Here is a 16,325-nt window from a genome sequence, read left to right as displayed (position 1 = left end):
CGCAGAAGCATAAATCGGGCTTTAGCCTCCAGCCATGAGTCCTTATGAGACTCGACAGCCTGTTTACTTTGGACTCCATTTCCTCAAAGTTTCTGCATGGTTTGGCGTTTACTAACAGTTGATGGCCGGCCTCTTGATTGAAGAGAGAGAGAGAAAGAGAGAGAGAGAGAGAGAGAGAGAGAGAGACAGAGAGAGAGAGAGAGAGTAAAAAAGTAATCAAAAAAGTGAACCATAGAACTAGATTCTTGTACAGGATATCCTCACTTGTCAGTAAAAACACACTGAGGACCCTATCAGGAGCTCTCATTCAATGTCACTTCGACTATGCCGTAACATCATGGTACTATAGAACCACAAAGGCCCATAAAACAAGACTCCAGACAGCCCAAAATAAACTGGTTAGGCTTCTGCTAGGCCTCAACCCTAGGACACATCTAACCGCTGCTCATTTTTTGAGCCTTGATTGGCTACGAGTAGTTGACAGAGTGCAGCAGCTTGCACTGGGCCTGGTCTTCAAGATACGCTACACCACAAAGACACCCAAGTTCCTGTCAACATACTTCCAAAAAGTGAACAACGTCCACACATACAACACCAGAGGAAGCTCCACGAACCACGTTCAACCGCGTTGCACCACAAACAAGGGGTTAAACTCGTTTGCAAACTATGCAGTAAAAATGTGGAACGCCCTTCCTATAATCTTAAAGGAGTGCAAAACACTGCCCACCTTCAAAACCACTCTCAAAAAACATTTACAGGAGGCTGCAATCCGTAACTGGACCCTCTAAATCAAAAATCAGATTAAAAGACCCGAACTACCCACTGTACATACTTTGTGTTTTGTCCCCCGCCCCCACCTGTGGTGTATGTCCCCACCTGTCCTACCCGCTGTACATACCTTATGTTTCGTTGTACTGTTCTTCCCATGATGGATGTGTGTTTATCTTGTAGATAGTAATAGTTATTTGTCTGTATTATCTTGTAGATAGTACTAGCTTTTTTTGTCTGTCTTACATGTAACGATGAATTGAGAATCAAGGACCCCAATTGAAATAAGCCAGTGGCTTTCTTGGGTTTTTATCCTGTTAGTTGACCTTGTATGTAATATGTACTTTCATGTACCTACTTCTGCAAATCTTCTAATAAAGTTTTCAATCAATCAATCAATCAGAGAGAGAGGGAGAGAGGAGGAGAGAGACAGAGAGAGAGAGAGAGAGAGAGAAAGACAGAGAGAGAGAGAGACAGAGAGGGAGGAAGAGTGAGAGAGAGAGAGAGAGAGAGACAGAGAGAGAGAGGGAGAGAGACAGAGAGAGAGAGAGAGAGAGAGAGAGAGAGAGAGAGAGAGAGAGAGAGAGAGAGAGAAGCCATAGTCACATTTTCTCCCTTAAAACATCTGCTACACCAACACCTCTCCTCTACTGCTGCTTTTGAGAGGGTCATCCATTTACACCGACCCTGACCATAACCCCGCATAACTCTGACCATAACCCCGCATAACCCTGACCATAACCCCCAACGCAAACACAAACAGTGCACTCTGACACAGAAGCACACAAACACATATTGGGCAACTTGGACGGCATCAGCAATGATCAACACTGTGTGCCAACGTTGGATGGCATTAGCAATGATCAACACTGTGTGCCAACGTTGGATGGCATTAGCAATGATCAACACTGTGTGCCAACGTTGCCAACTGTGGGACTTAGGGGCAGCACTGATGGCTGTAACCTAATGTTTTTTTGATTGAGATTCAACATTTAAAATGTTTCTTTTTTGGAAATGAGAAATAAATCACCTCCGGAGCTCTGCCCTCATCTTTTCAAACAGGATAGTGTTGTCAGCCTCCCAGGGAGAGTGTGAGTGAGACGAGTGAAAGACAAGAAGACAGACACACAGACACACAGACACACACAGACACACACACACACACACACACACACACAGACAGACACACACAGACACACACACGCTTCTTTAGGGGGCGGCTGTGGCGCAGGAGGTAATCTAATGCGGTAATGAGGTAATCCGCCATCTAATGATCGCAAAGTTGGCAGATCAGCGCTTCGAGCCCCGGCTGGCCACATGTCGAAGTGTCCTTGGGCGAGACACTGAACCCCAAATTGCTCCCAGTGAGCGGGCCGATGCCTTGCATGGTAGCTTGCCGCCATTGGTGTGTGTATGTGTGTGTGAATGGGTGAATGAGAGGCCGCTGTAAAGCGCTTTGGAATAAGGCGCTATATAAGTGCAGTCCATTTACCATAAAGATGCTTTCCTCACTTTGCACGATTTAGGTCCTTGTGGCCATTATGCTGTTCACGCATTAATAACTCTATATATGAATAACTCTATTCTGGAGGTCTGGATCACATGTTCTTCATCTCTCCACCACTAGCACCAGCACTCATGTCTGTGACATGGAACTGCAGGATAACCCCACAGCTAGCACTTAACATCCCCCTTTTAATCACCTCAATCCATGACCCAGTCAGATTACTTACTAAAATGATCAAATTAGTAACCCATAAAGATTACTCTTTACTCTACTACATCACAGTCATAATCCCCCAAGTCAATCATATGCAGGGTGCAGTCGTAAATTCGCTCTGAGAGCGCACACAGAGCGCACACCGGATTCAACGTCAGAGAGCGACGAGCAAGTAATTTGATTTGGACAAGAGGCATTCATACCCTCGTGCACATAAGGTTCAGAGATAGGAAATGTTAGGATATTTATAGCATAGCATAGAGTACAGCACAGTGTTTTATTTGTATAGTATACTGTAGTATAGTGGATAGTGTACATAGCCTTTATTTATGTAAACCAGCTCTTTTCCCTTCTTGTTTTTAGTATTTTTTTCCTAGCACCAGGGGAGCCCCCCCTCACAAATTTCGTTGTATGGTACCTGTACTATATTAATGACAATAAAGACCATTCATTCATTCATTCATTCCATGAGTGCTGATCAGATTTCTAGAGCGTACTTATGAACGCACCTGGGATGGTTAGTGGACGTGCCCTATGCTAACGGTAGAGACGCAGTGTCTGTAAAAGGGAAACATTCCTAGGAGACATACGTTCTTCAGGCATTGAAGGCATTTTTCCTGGATACAGGTGTACAGGTGTACAGGTGTTTCGCCCTTGCTTGCTTGCTGTGCGCCGGTGGTCCTCGGGCCTCTCGTGCCTGGTCTGTTCCGCCCTGCTTGGCTAGCCTGGTGCGGGGCTATTATGGTCTGTGCTTGGTTGGTTGGGCCGGGGTGTGCTGGTGGTGGGAGTTTTCCTGTATACACAGTGTACAGGTTTGTTACCTTTGCCTGCTTGCGTGCTCTGTCATCATGTTAAGCGCATTGAGTCACATCTTGTGAGAAACGCGCTATACAAATAAAACTTGATTTGATTTGACTTGACTGAGGCATGAGGTTAGAGAACTATTGAAGAGGATAGCCGAATCAACAAACCCACACAAAATCAATATTAGGCCACAATGTTTATTCAGTAGTGTTGTTTCAACGTATAGGTACAATACTGTCTGCTTTTGTAAGACTAAAAAAAAAGTTACCATTACAGTCATCTGTGGTCACAGAACGTCAGTCATGTCATCCCCCTGGTCTATGCTTCTCCCGGAGCTCACGGAGAGAGCCAGTACATTTCCAAATGGTAGGCACTTTGAAGGTTTAAAACATTTGTGAATATACATTTATATATATAATATATCTTTTTTTTATATACTAATAAGCAATTGGACTCAATGGTCAGCTCTCTAAATAGAAATAAAAACAAAAAAGACAGAAAGAAAGAAAGAAAGAAGGACAGAAAGAAAGAAAGAAAGAAAAGAGTGGCAATGGTGAGAATACTGTGAGTCTTTGTGTTTTGCGTATGCAGTTCAGTACCTTCCTTCCTACAAGGATCAGAGGATGAGAGAGAGAGAGAGAGAGAGAGAGGGGGGGGCATACAAGCTGCTGATGGAGGAGAGGAGCCGGAGGATAAGAGAGGGAGAGGGCAGGAAAGGACACTTAGAGAAAGGAGAAGGAGGAGAGGGAAGAGGAGGGGATGGAGGGTAGGGGTGGATAGCCTCAGGTGTTCAGATGACAGCAACTATTATCATATCACTGTCCAAATCACAACCTGTTGGACATGGGATATTTTTTTAACAACCGATTTCGCTAGAGGACTTCCACACCATCCGCCATCCGTACAGGGCGGCTCTTACAATGGGCAGCTGGTGCATCTCCAGCAGCACATAACAGGCCAGCAGAGAGGATTCTCCACCTCAGAGAGCTTAACCACCTAACCACGCAACGCGGGGAGACACACCGGTCAGGCGGGGTGACACAGTGGAGTGACAGAGAGGGGAGAGGCTGACAGAAAGGGGAGGGGCTGACAGAAAGGGGAGGGACTGACAGTGTAATCCGATTGGAACAAGGCCAGTTGAAGTTAAACTGAGGAGACGCAGAAAGAGAGTGCCACGGTTAGAGGGGGGGGGGGGGGGGGGTAGGCAAAGTCAACTATGGGGAACCAGGGGTGGCTGACCCTGGTACCACATGTTTAACCCCAAATCTACTACACAGAGTGAGCCCGAGAAGCGATGGCGTGAATGTAGAATAAGAAATTGACTGTAATTAAATAATAAAAACACTCACAAGACGACGTACTACTAGTACTCTTACTGGTAGATCGTGTGTCTTTTGAGCCCTGACGCATCTTTGCTTAAAAGACCAATTCCCAGGTATTAACAGGAATGCTGCAAAAATGTTTTTGACCAAAGAGCAGCATTTAAAAAAAAAAGAAAGAAAAAAAAAAAGTGAAATGCTCACCTTTCACTCTGTTTATGAAATCAGAAACAAACATTGTAACCTGAAGAGGGAGAACGTTTACACTGACTGTTATCATCATTAATATGAAGACGAAAGAGCTTCATGGAAACTACAAAGGCATTTTTTTAACATCTGAGAAAAAGATAAATTAATGAAATACACCTTTTTAAAATCAATGTCAGACATGCTAGGACCCCAAAAAAATATAATGAAAGTAGGACTGATACAGAATAATTATATTCAATTATTTCCACTTTTTAAAATGTGTCTTTACAAATACATTACTGCTACAGTTAAAAAGTAGACAGTGACTAAAAACAGCTCCTTTGACAGAAGACACGATCAGACGATCGGTTTCCTCACCGGTACAGAATGTTTTTTGTTGCTTTTTTTCCAGCCTTTTTCAGATAATACATAACATGTTTAAATACTCAGAGATTTCACATACAATAAGCAATGCTTGGCTTTTCATAAAAAAGAAAGAAAAAAGGTCTTAATTACAATACTCTATGCAAAAAGCTTTCCATTATGCAATGTTTTCCTCAATCAATCTGTTATTTTGTTGTTGTCGTATTTTGAACAGGTTTCGTCGTTGCCATGGACTGCCGTAGACTGTCACTTTGATTGGCCAATCGTGTTGCCTGGGGGGCGGGGCTTTATGCATAGAACTCCTTGGTGGGGGCCTTCTGATAGGCCGCCCCGGAGGGCTTCCTCTCTCCCAGGTCGTAGCTGCCCTCGTCCTTCTTCCTCATGCGGTACACCAAGAGGAGGATGAGGAAGATGGCGAAGAGGAAACCGATAACTCCGCCCGCGATGACAGCTGTGGAGAAAAGAGAGGGGTCAGCAGGGTTCCCACACGTTCTGAAACATCAAAAATTCAAGGACCTTTCAAGACCTTTCAAGACTCAATTCCCTCAAATTCAAGGACCCAACACGGCATAGTTTGAGACATAACTAGTTGACGATATATAAAGTAAAACATTTTTGAATATATATTTTTTTATAGAGAGAGAGAGAGAGAGAGAGAGAGAGAGAGAGAGAGAGAGAGAGAGATGGGCACTTTCAATGACCCATGTCTATTTTCAAGAACTTTTAAGACCTTGATTTCTTTTTCTCACAAAAGTCACAAACTTTCAAGGATTTCCAGGACCCGTGGGAACCCTGCATGCAGTGTCACACTTCTTATCAAATTCACCCCCATCAAACCACTTTCAAGACCTGCCATGTTACGTTTCTTGTGTGCTAATTCTTCACATTGGCTTAATTTACTCTCCCACAGATACTTGTACAGGGTTCTTTATATCCTGTAATCCGTTTTGGTGTCTCCCCTAATCTCTACATTTGAAACAATCTCCCGATTAAGTTCCACATCGTTGTCTGGGCCCCTTGGCTCTCCGGGTAAAAACCAACCAATGACCTCCTGTGAACCAATGAAAAGGAGCGATGCCTTTTTGTGGAGCAGATACATGTAATGTTCTAGAGCCATAGGGGGCAGGAGGAAGGAGAGGAGAGGTGAGGAGGAAGGAGAGGTGAGACCGTAGAGGACAGGAGGAGGTTAGCTATGTCTGTTTCCACACAGTTAGCCTCCAGACCTCAGGCTTTACCTTACAGTAATCCTAAACATATGCAGTCTTGTCAGGCCTCCTGCTACAGTGCAGTCGCTCTGTTGGTCTACTGTACTTCAGACAACATGCATTCACCGCTGGACAGGTTGTTTTAGATTCACAAAATCTATAATTACCAAATCTATACAGTATATCAAATAACATAAAACAATTTGCGTAGCATTTCCAGGGTTTTTAAACACTTATTTGTCTTGTGATGCGATGTCAAGGAACCGAAACCTAAGAATTGTACTCTTTTACACTTTTTTACATTTTAAACAATAACACTGGCAAGTAAAAGGATCCTTTTGTGTGTAGCTTGTGCTTCATGAGAAAAACAACAATTAGTGACTGCTTGGCTCAAAAAATGTCAGTTGACTGAGAGCAAAACCACAAAATAGTCAACCCAATTTTTTTTTCTTTGTGCACAATTTCATTTTTCTACATTTTCATATAGTCACCAAACACTTTATTAGGAACACCTGTATGCCTTCTCATTCATTGAGGTGGTGTAATGGTGTGGGGAATGTTTTCTTGGCATTCTTTGGGCTCATTAATACTAATCAATCACTTGAATGCCACAGCCTATTTGAGTATTGTTGCTGACCACGTGTATCCCTTCATAGCCACAATGTACCCCTCTTCTAATGGCTACTTCCAGCATGATAACGCACCATGTCACAAAGCAAAAGTCGTCTCAAACTGGTTTCATGAACATGGCAATGAGTTCAGTGTTCTTCAGTGGCCTTCCCAGTCACCGGATCTGAATCCTATAGAACACCTTTGGGATGTGGTAGAACGGGAGATTCACAGCTTGAAAGTGCACCTGAAAAATCTGCCAGGAATTGCGTGATGCAATCATGTCATCATGGACCAGAATCTCAAAGGAATGTTTTCAACATCTTGTGGAATCAATGCCATGAAGAATTGAAGTGGTTTTGAGAGCAAAGGAGGGGACCCTACCCAGAATATTAGTATAGTGTTCCTAAGAAAGTGTTCAGTAAGTGTATATATATTAATATCAGGGTTCCCACACCTTCTGAAACATCAAGCACTTTTCAAGCACCTTTCAAGACTCAATTCTCTCAAATTCAAGGACCCAACACGGCATAGTTTGAGACAGAACTAGTTGACTATATTTCTTTTAGAGAGAGAGAGGGGAATTCAAGCACTTTCAATGATCCATGTCTATTTTCAAAAACTTTTAAGACCTTGATTTCTTTTTCTCTAATTCACAAACTTTCAAGGATTTCAAGGACCTGTGGGAACCCTGCGATATACTATGTTGTCTGTCACCACTCGAGTAGACTACCAAACAACAGTATTTAGTAATGACATAGAAATTATTGTGGGCAAAACGGCATTTTCAATGCAAAGTGCAACCAAATCTAACTGTATGTATTGATGTGCCGATTTTAGCCATTTTCAGATCTATGCACACTAGATTTATGTAACCTTTTTCCCTTGATCCCTGCACTGGCTACCAGTCTCAGATAATTGAATTCAAAATCCTCCTAATTACCTACACTTTTTATTTTCTTACTATGCTGCTCTTGCTGTATTTTTAAATAATGTATGTAAAGCACTTTGAATTGCCCCTGTTGTATGAAATGTGCTAGACAAATAAACTTGCCTTGCCTTTTTCAAACGGTTAACTTTATATAGAGATGATACTTGCAATCCAAATGAGCAGAGATGGCGGTACTAATGTCCTTATCTATCTCACTTCCTCCCAAGATGTACCAGACAGACGTCACAACAAAGACACTTTGCTAGCACTCTCAAGACAAAGTGAATCAGGTGACAATGTTCCTCCTTCGCAGGCGTTAGAAGTGAAGAGCACTAAATTGGAGCAAACTGTGCTATGAACTCTGGTAGGTCCCACTGAGGGGGAGACAGAAAGTTGATCAAACTGGTTATTTTCAGAAGCTGCAACTTGGGAGATGAGAGAGGAAAAATCTGCAGATTTTCAGTTACCGGCTGCAACATTTGTAAAGAAAGCCGACCCCCGACAGCTTGAGTTTTTTAGTCCGATCAGGAGGTGAGCAATATGTATAATAGTAATCCATTTGACATTCACAGTGCGACATCCAACGTGCCACGGCAAATGATGCAGCAAAGGTAATAGAAAACATAACCAGATGATTCTCATAATCATAACAACACATTTTGGTGGTAGCTTCTGGCATAGAACCTGACCTGATTTCATAATCAGCTTCCTAATCAAGATCTTAAATATCTAATATAACACTCAAATGAATGACTTGTCCCCCGTGGCTGCCTTTCTGTTTGTTGTGTGAGACTAAGACTTCTACTGCCCCCCTTAGTACCGTTTCTCTGGTTCTCCAGTGTCGATAAAACATTTTAAAACAAACAAAAAAACGTTATTTGTATCCTGCTGCAACTGGTGGATTGATGATTCACTTGCTTAGTCAAATGTATTGATTGTAAGTTGCTTTGGAATAAGGCGTCTGCTAAATACCAAAAATGTCAATGTAAATGTAAACATACCTGCCAGAACCTCCGTTCTCTGGAAGAGGTTCTCTGAGCGCACCTCGATGGGCTCCAGGGGGGAACTGGGGGCGCTGGTGGTGCTGGTCATCTGGTTCCTACGGAGGTCCTCTGTGACAGGCACGGGGGGCTGGAGGAAGTGGGGAAAGGTAAATGGTAAATGGACTGCACTTATATAGCACCTTTATCCAAAGCGCTTTACAACGGCCTCTCATTCACCCATTCACACACACATTCACACACCAATGACGACAAGCTACCATGCAAGGTGCCGGCCCGCTCACTGGGAGCAATTTGGGGTTAGGTGTCTTGCCCAAGGACACTTCGACATGTGGCCAGCCGGGGTTCGAACCGCCGATCTGCCAACCTTGCGATCATTAGACGCCAGCTCTACCTCCTGCGCCACAGCCGCCTCACAGAGGAAGAGGGGAAATGGACAGAAATACTGGATCAAGCAAAAAGAACTGAAAGGTTCGTAAGGTAAAGGACCAAAATGTCACCGGGCCAGGACATCCTGTGGCTCGGCTGAAGGGGTGGTGACAGCGACATCTAATCTGGGATCAGACCCAACACACCACAGGGGGAGTCTGAGCTGATACTCGTCCAAAATATCCGATTATGACTGCGGTAGTGCGGTCGGGTAATCCGTCATCACGCACAGCAGGCCAGGGACGTTTAAGAGCCTACATGACTACCTGATCCTTAGACGATCCTCACGGGTGTGTAGCATTAGAGGGGTGTTCTGTAATATCATGCTCGTGGCTCATGGCCTATACTCTCTTTCTGTGAGCAAATCAATGCAATCAACCTCTGTTCTGACAGGTAGTAGTATCATATCTGACTCACCTCTGTTCTGACAGGCTTCCTGGGCATCTCCCTGGGCAGGTCTCCGGGTATGGCTGTCTCCACTCTGGGGGTGAAGTCTTTGGTGGAGTCCTGGGTGGGTTCTGCTTTGGGAGCGATGTACAGCGTGCTGATAGTGACCGCCTCCTCTATCACCTCCTCACTGATCCCTGTTGAGGACGGACGGCCAGTCAAAGCAGTGAAATCCTCCAGAGTTAAAACTGTCCTCTTAGGAATTGTCTTAGATTCAGATTCAATTGAATTGTCATTGACAAGAGTACAAAAGTACTAAGACAACGAAACGCAGTTCGGCATCTAACCTAATCTAGTGAAAAGTGGAAAAGCCATTTAAAGTATGGTCAGTGTGATATGTTCAGACAAGGGCGAAGATATGCACAGAACACTAGAACAGCCATGTGAGTAAAGAAAAATGTTATATCTTTGCACTCGATCAAATTTCAGGACCCTCCTTTCACGACTTTTCCTAGATATGTGGGTTCTACCACCCAGTATCCTTACATTTTCAAAATCACATCAGGATAAGCTAATATAAAGCTATTTTGCAGTTTTTCTGTGTAGGAAGCAGGCCAATTTACAAGCGGCCAACTAGTGGTCGTTGTGTGTAAATAGCAGCAAGAGCATTTGAGCCCCGAGGCGGCTCTTTTAGTAGGTAAAAAGGCACGGCTGTTCTAGTGTTAAGATATGTGCAGTATCATACAGAACAAGGGTAATGGATATATATAGCGATGAGGCTCTTACCTGATCCCGATCCAGAGTTAAAGTCATCGTCGTCTTCGGGGTAGTAGCCCCCAGAGCCTGTGTCGTCTAGGTACAGGTCGTCCACGGGGGACGAGGACTTGGCTGCATCTGCTATCTGCAAGGGAGAGCGAACAAACACAACGCCTTAGGACTGGGAACTGGACCAGATATCTGTTCTTCAACAGGACGATCAGATATCTGTTCTTCAACAGGACGATCCTAGAAATACTTAGTTTGTAGGTACAACGCCGGTGTGTTTGTGAGCAGGTTCTATACCCAAGGTAGCTGGAGTTATGGATTGGTAAATGGACTGCACTATAGCGCCTTTATCCAAAGCGCTTTACAACGGCCTCTCATTCACCCATTCACACACACATTCACACACCAATGGCAGCAAGCTACCATGCAAAGCGCCGGCCCGCTCACTGGGAGCAATTTGGGGTTCAGTGCCTTGCCCAAGGACACTTTGACATGTGGCCAGCCGGGGGCTCGAACCGCCGATCTGCCAACCTTGCAATCATTAGACCGCGGCTCTACCTCCTGCGCCACAGCCGTGTGATTGGTAACAGGTGGTGTGATTGGTAACAGGTGGTGTGATTGGTAACTCCTCCTGAACTTAAATACAGTAACTTAACTTAACTCCATTTTAATCCTGTTCATGTACTGTTCAGCTGATAAACTTGTGATCCGATTTTTACACTCCTTGCTTTCGCAGAAAGATAAGAAAATAATGATAATAACATCGGGGAAAAAGGTTGACACTTCTCATAGGAGGCAGTGTGTGAAACGTGTGTCACTGTATGCATGTGATGAGAGCCAGTGTGAATGTATAGGCCGTAGAGTATGCCTCTACATAGTGTGGGGGTGAATGTGTCTGTGTGCAGTCACTTGTCAATCTCTCTCTCTCTGTCTCGCTCTCTCTCTCTCCCTCTCTCTCTCCCCCTCTCTCTCCCTCCCCCTCTCTCTCCCTCCCTCTCTGTCTCTCTCCCTCTCCCTCTCTCCCTCTCTCCCCCCCTCTCTCTATCACTCTGCATCACAAAGGGTAGGCCGGTATTGAAGAGCGGTGGTAAAAAGCAGAGGGACGATAAAACAGAACAATATCTGGCTCCTTCCAAAGAAGCCCATTCACGCCAGAGTTGGATGATCAAAGGGGGAATTTGTTCAAAGCAACTTTATCTTAACCTTTCTTAACTGCGCCACTGCCCTTCTCTTCTTCCAACAGCCCCTAGTTCACATCCCTAGCGCACACATCCCTATGTTCTAGTAATGATACAATGAACCAAAGGGACGGAGGCCACAAATCATCCAGCAACAAAGACAGCTAATGACATAGAGGCGCCACACAAGTGTGTGTGTGTGTGTGTGTGTGTGTGTGTGTGTGTGTGTGTGTCTGTGCGCACAAACATGCAATTGCATTCATAAATACAAAGGTTAAAACACCCAAAACAGTATTACCGATGACACTGGTTTAGATGAACAATACACAAAAAGTGAACGTCGATACTGAATTAAATCAGTTCCGGAGGGGGAAGTCGTCTATCTGACTGGATAAACTTCCGTCTCTTATCATTATTGACATTCTGAGCTATCCTTTGAATTCTTATCCTAACGTGGGTGTTGAACCCGAGACACCAACCAACGCCAATCTCCAACCAGCCTCCTAGATCCAAGTAAATGGACTGCACTTATATAGCTATGCCTTTATCCAAAGCGCTTTACAACGGCCTCTCATTCACCCGTTCACACACACATTCACACACCGATGGCGGCAGGCTACTATGCAAGGCGCCGGCCCGCTCCTTGACACAAGTCTCCCCATTGTATCTCTGTTTGTCATTCGACCAGAGCCCAGAGTGCAATGCTCATTCAGCTCCTGAAGTCTCGCTAGTAATATTACAGTACACAGCAATTACAGCTGCTGGGTGTTTAGGATGCGGTCGTTTGTAGAGCTCCATAAAAGCTGTGTTGAGAGCAGGAAGATAGAAAGTAACTCTAGAGCATTACCTTCTAACAGGCTTGTAAAAAAGCCACTTCTTTTGAAAGCCTTGCATCTTGGGAGTATGAATAGACATTTGCTAATGCTTCATTCCAGCCCGGAGCACACAAGCACAGCAGTGCGCTAATAGTAAGGTCATGCCACCATAAGAGTCAGTGAGTCGCCGGATACCGACACATACCATTCCCTGACCCTGGAATGATATGAGTAGGAAAAAGACTATCGTGTCTGACACAGCCTTATAGCCTGACACCACTAACGAGCAATGCCTAGCAGCAGTCCGGCGGCCTGACTGGACTGACAGACAGAGAGGCTGCCATAACAAGCTTGGGTGCCCTTCTGTTAGCAGAGAGAGCTGCAGCACTTACTGACTTGCGTCTGCACCTAATGAACAAAATGGCTAGCAGGAAGCTGTTCTCTCTGCAGTCTCTCTAGAGAACTTGTAAAGGAAAAGAGACGTGATAGACAAGGGGAAGAAAGAGAACCAAAGTGACAGGGAGAGAGAATCACAGAGAAAGAGGTGGGGGGGGGGAGAGATTACAGGCTGCAGAAGACAACGTTGCCTGCAGGTTGCTTTTTGCTAAAAGCCTGTCAAATCATCAAGTCCGTGCCTTACGGTGCTTGAAAGGAAAAAGAGGATTTATCTATGGAGTGTACAGTGAGCTGTGGGCTGGGGCTATTGTGAGGGGAGGCAGAGTGGTTTGGGGGTGGAGGTGGAGGTGGGGAGTGAAGGGGCTTGAGGCGGTAGGGTGGGCTTGGTTAAGCCATCTTTGCCCTTCCCCTCACACCACATTCACTTCTAACATAGCAAATATTAACTTACCCCACGAGAGGGGAGGAAATAGTGTTCCTCAAAGGCAGGCAATGCAGACACACACTACTCTCTCTATACACACACACACACACACACACACACACACACACACACACAAGTTCGGCTGACGTCAGTGAGAAGGGAATAGAATCACAAGAGAAAGGGGCAGACAGATTTTCAGACATTCTTTGTCGGTCTGTTGCTTTTCTTCCTACTCAAAATATTTCTTTAAAGGAATTTGCGATTGGTACAGCAATTTTTGGACTTAGCAATTACATCACATTACTCAAGTCCCGTCCCACGGCTGTTTACCAAAATGGTGGCGGGGAGCCTGGTTTGATGTTGTTTGAATGACATCTTTGCACCTTTAAGACTCGTATCTTACTTGAACTTTTAGGGAGAAGAAGGCCAATGGTAAATGGTAAATGGACTGCACTTATATAGCGCCTTATTCCAAAGTGCTTTACAACGGCCTCTCATTCACCCATTCACACATACATTCACACACCAATGGCGGCAAGCTAACATGCAAGGCGCCGACCCGCTCACTGGGAGCAATTTGGGATTCAGTGTCTTGCCCAAGGACGCTTCAACATGTGGCCAGCTGGGGCTCGAACCGCCGATCTGCCAACCTTGCGATCATTAGACGGCGGCTCAACCTCCTGCGCCACAGCCGCCAATAACATCAGAAAGCACTTGTTTTGTTGTCCCTCTATATTTCAGAATCTGAATCTGAATCGCTTTTATTACATCTTAGTGTAGAAGTACACCAGAGTAAAATTATTTGGCTTTGTTTCCTCAGCATGTACATTGCAGCCTTCAGATACGGGGAAAAACACAACAATAACAAAGTAATAATAAGCAACGTAAGTAAGCAAAAAAGTAATCCCACAACGACAAGGAAATAAAGTGGGCTTTTGGTAAAGTGGTCATTTCACAGCGGCCTCGATAGTGCAAAAATGCAGCGCACAGCATGATCACACGAGACGCAACACAACACAACACAGCACGGCAGTGAATCAGTCATCCAACTAAATATTTAATACGAATATCCACTCATATGAAATATTGTACATTACCTCACAGTAACTAGGCTATACGAAGTATTTTATTGTCAGTATTGTCCACTTCCATACAACCATTGTCCCTAGTGGCCTATATCAAAACAAAGGTCTCCAGCGCCGTGGGGGAAAACACATGTATGTCTCAGCATCAATAGCCTCTTCTGAAGGAGCCCAGGCCTGAGTATCAGTGTTAATCTCTAAATAACAAAGTGCAGTGAGGCGGCGAGTTTATCTCTAAACCCAGCGAGGCACCGATCTATATGGTGATCGATACCGCCACCGCTGCGGTCCCCTCCCATCTCTCTCCCACCTCGCATCTCTCTCCCACCTCCCATCTCTCTCCCACCTCGCATCTCTCTCCCACCTCCCATCTCTCTCCCCCCTCCCATCTCTCTCCCACCTCGCATCTCTCTCCCCCCTCCCATCTCTCTCCCACCTCCCATCTCTCTCCCATCTCTCTCCCACCTCGCATCTCTCTCCCACCTCCCATCTCTCTCCCACCTCCCATCTCTCTCCCACCTCCCATCTCTCTCCCACCTCCCATCTCTCTCCCCCCTCCCATCTCTCTCCCACCTCCCATCTCTCTCCCACCTCCCATCTCTCTCCCACCTCGCATCTCTCTCCCACCGGAGAGTTTACAGGGGTTCACGTCTCCTCTGAAAGGATGGGACGGCTTCGGGCTTCTCCTTGTGGCCGACCTGTGATTGGCCGGAGTGGAGGTGGGAGTGATTGGCCGGAGTGGTCTAACTCTTCATACTTTGTTTCAGTCAGTGGTGCAAAATGTCACCCCTATGATTGCTCCTACAGCCAGCACTCGAGTTGAGGGGGGATGGCATCCCCCCCTGAAATAAAAACGGTCAAAATCATCCCCCTTCTAAAACTGCCATCCCCCCTTTCCATCCCTTATGTCATTTTATCTATGAACGTGGTATTACTGCTATTTCAACATTTAGTTTTGCACATATTGAGTAAAATACTGTGGGTGAAGGGGCACGCACACATGCAATGACATTTTTACCAAGTCACTGACACTGAAGTCACTGACGCTGTGGGCAGGGGCGGATTTAGGATCGTAGGAGATCCGGGGCTTAGCCCAGAGGGAGAATATAATGGGAGGGAGAATATAATGTGGCTCCGAAATTTTTTGCCTTCAACCTTCAACTTACCACCACCTTAAAGCGGACAAAAGGCACTGGAGAACACATATACATTCACACCCTTTAATGAAGCAAACTAATTGTGGTGGTTCTGGGCACAGAGGGAGGTCAGCACACGTAGCTCCCCCTGTCAGTCACCATCATTTATATTTGTATAGAATTACATCATTGATGGGCTGAGGCTAGTTATGTTACAGTATGTATATCAGGGCAGACTCTGTGCTCACCACTTATATTGTATTTAGAGTCTTGTCCTGTGTTATATGACGATATATTACATGTATTGTTGGCCTGTGTATAGTACTGTGAAATCAAATCCCCCCTGGGACATTAAACAAACTTAGTTAGTTAGCGTTACATCTTAGGATAGATTTGAGTCATGTTCTGTATACATACATACATACATAAGGGCATACTTAATGTGGTTACTCCATGTTTACTAGCTGTAACATTAACGTTACATCATTCTTTTTCACTTGTTACTCAGTCAACCAGAGTGCAGATATCAAAGACTATCAGCCTGTTATTCACTTTATTTGAATAAGTATTATAAGTATAATATTACTTTATTTGAATAAGTATTATCCTTTGTTTGATTTCTTACCATGTACCGTAACAGTACCTTGCTATGTTTCATTTTCATTATAACATAACGTTATGTTATGATAGCCAGCTAGCATTAGCAAACCGGAAAAGTAGTGTCAGTGAGTCAGTCACCTTTCTAATAAGATTCACAAACCTGAAACATCATCTATGTCATCA

The 16,325-nt window shown here is 44.8% G+C and overlaps 1 protein-coding gene across 1 annotated transcript in view; it reads right to left on the bottom strand.

Moving 5' to 3' along the window:
• Window positions 1-3,481: 3,481 nt before the first annotated feature.
• Window positions 3,482-16,325, bottom strand: part of sdc2 (syndecan 2) — a 50,385-nt gene continuing 37,541 nt past the window's right edge. Inside the window, exons 2-5 of the mRNA XM_080526094.1 lie at window positions 10,533-10,647; window positions 9,777-9,943; window positions 8,931-9,060; window positions 3,482-5,635 (exon numbers count right to left, since the gene is read on the bottom strand). Coding sequence (XP_080382220.1) covers window positions 5,472-5,635; window positions 8,931-9,060; window positions 9,777-9,943; window positions 10,533-10,647 — 576 coding nt within the window. The 3' untranslated portion in view covers window positions 3,482-5,471. The remainder of the gene's footprint in view (window positions 5,636-8,930; window positions 9,061-9,776; window positions 9,944-10,532; window positions 10,648-16,325) is intronic.

This window comes from Nansenia antarctica (genome assembly GCF_963989245.1).
Source record: "Nansenia antarctica genome assembly, chromosome: 3".
Classification (NCBI taxonomy): domain Eukaryota; kingdom Metazoa; phylum Chordata; class Actinopteri; order Argentiniformes; family Microstomatidae; genus Nansenia; species Nansenia antarctica.
This window is presented reverse-complemented; position numbering and strand designations above follow the sequence as displayed.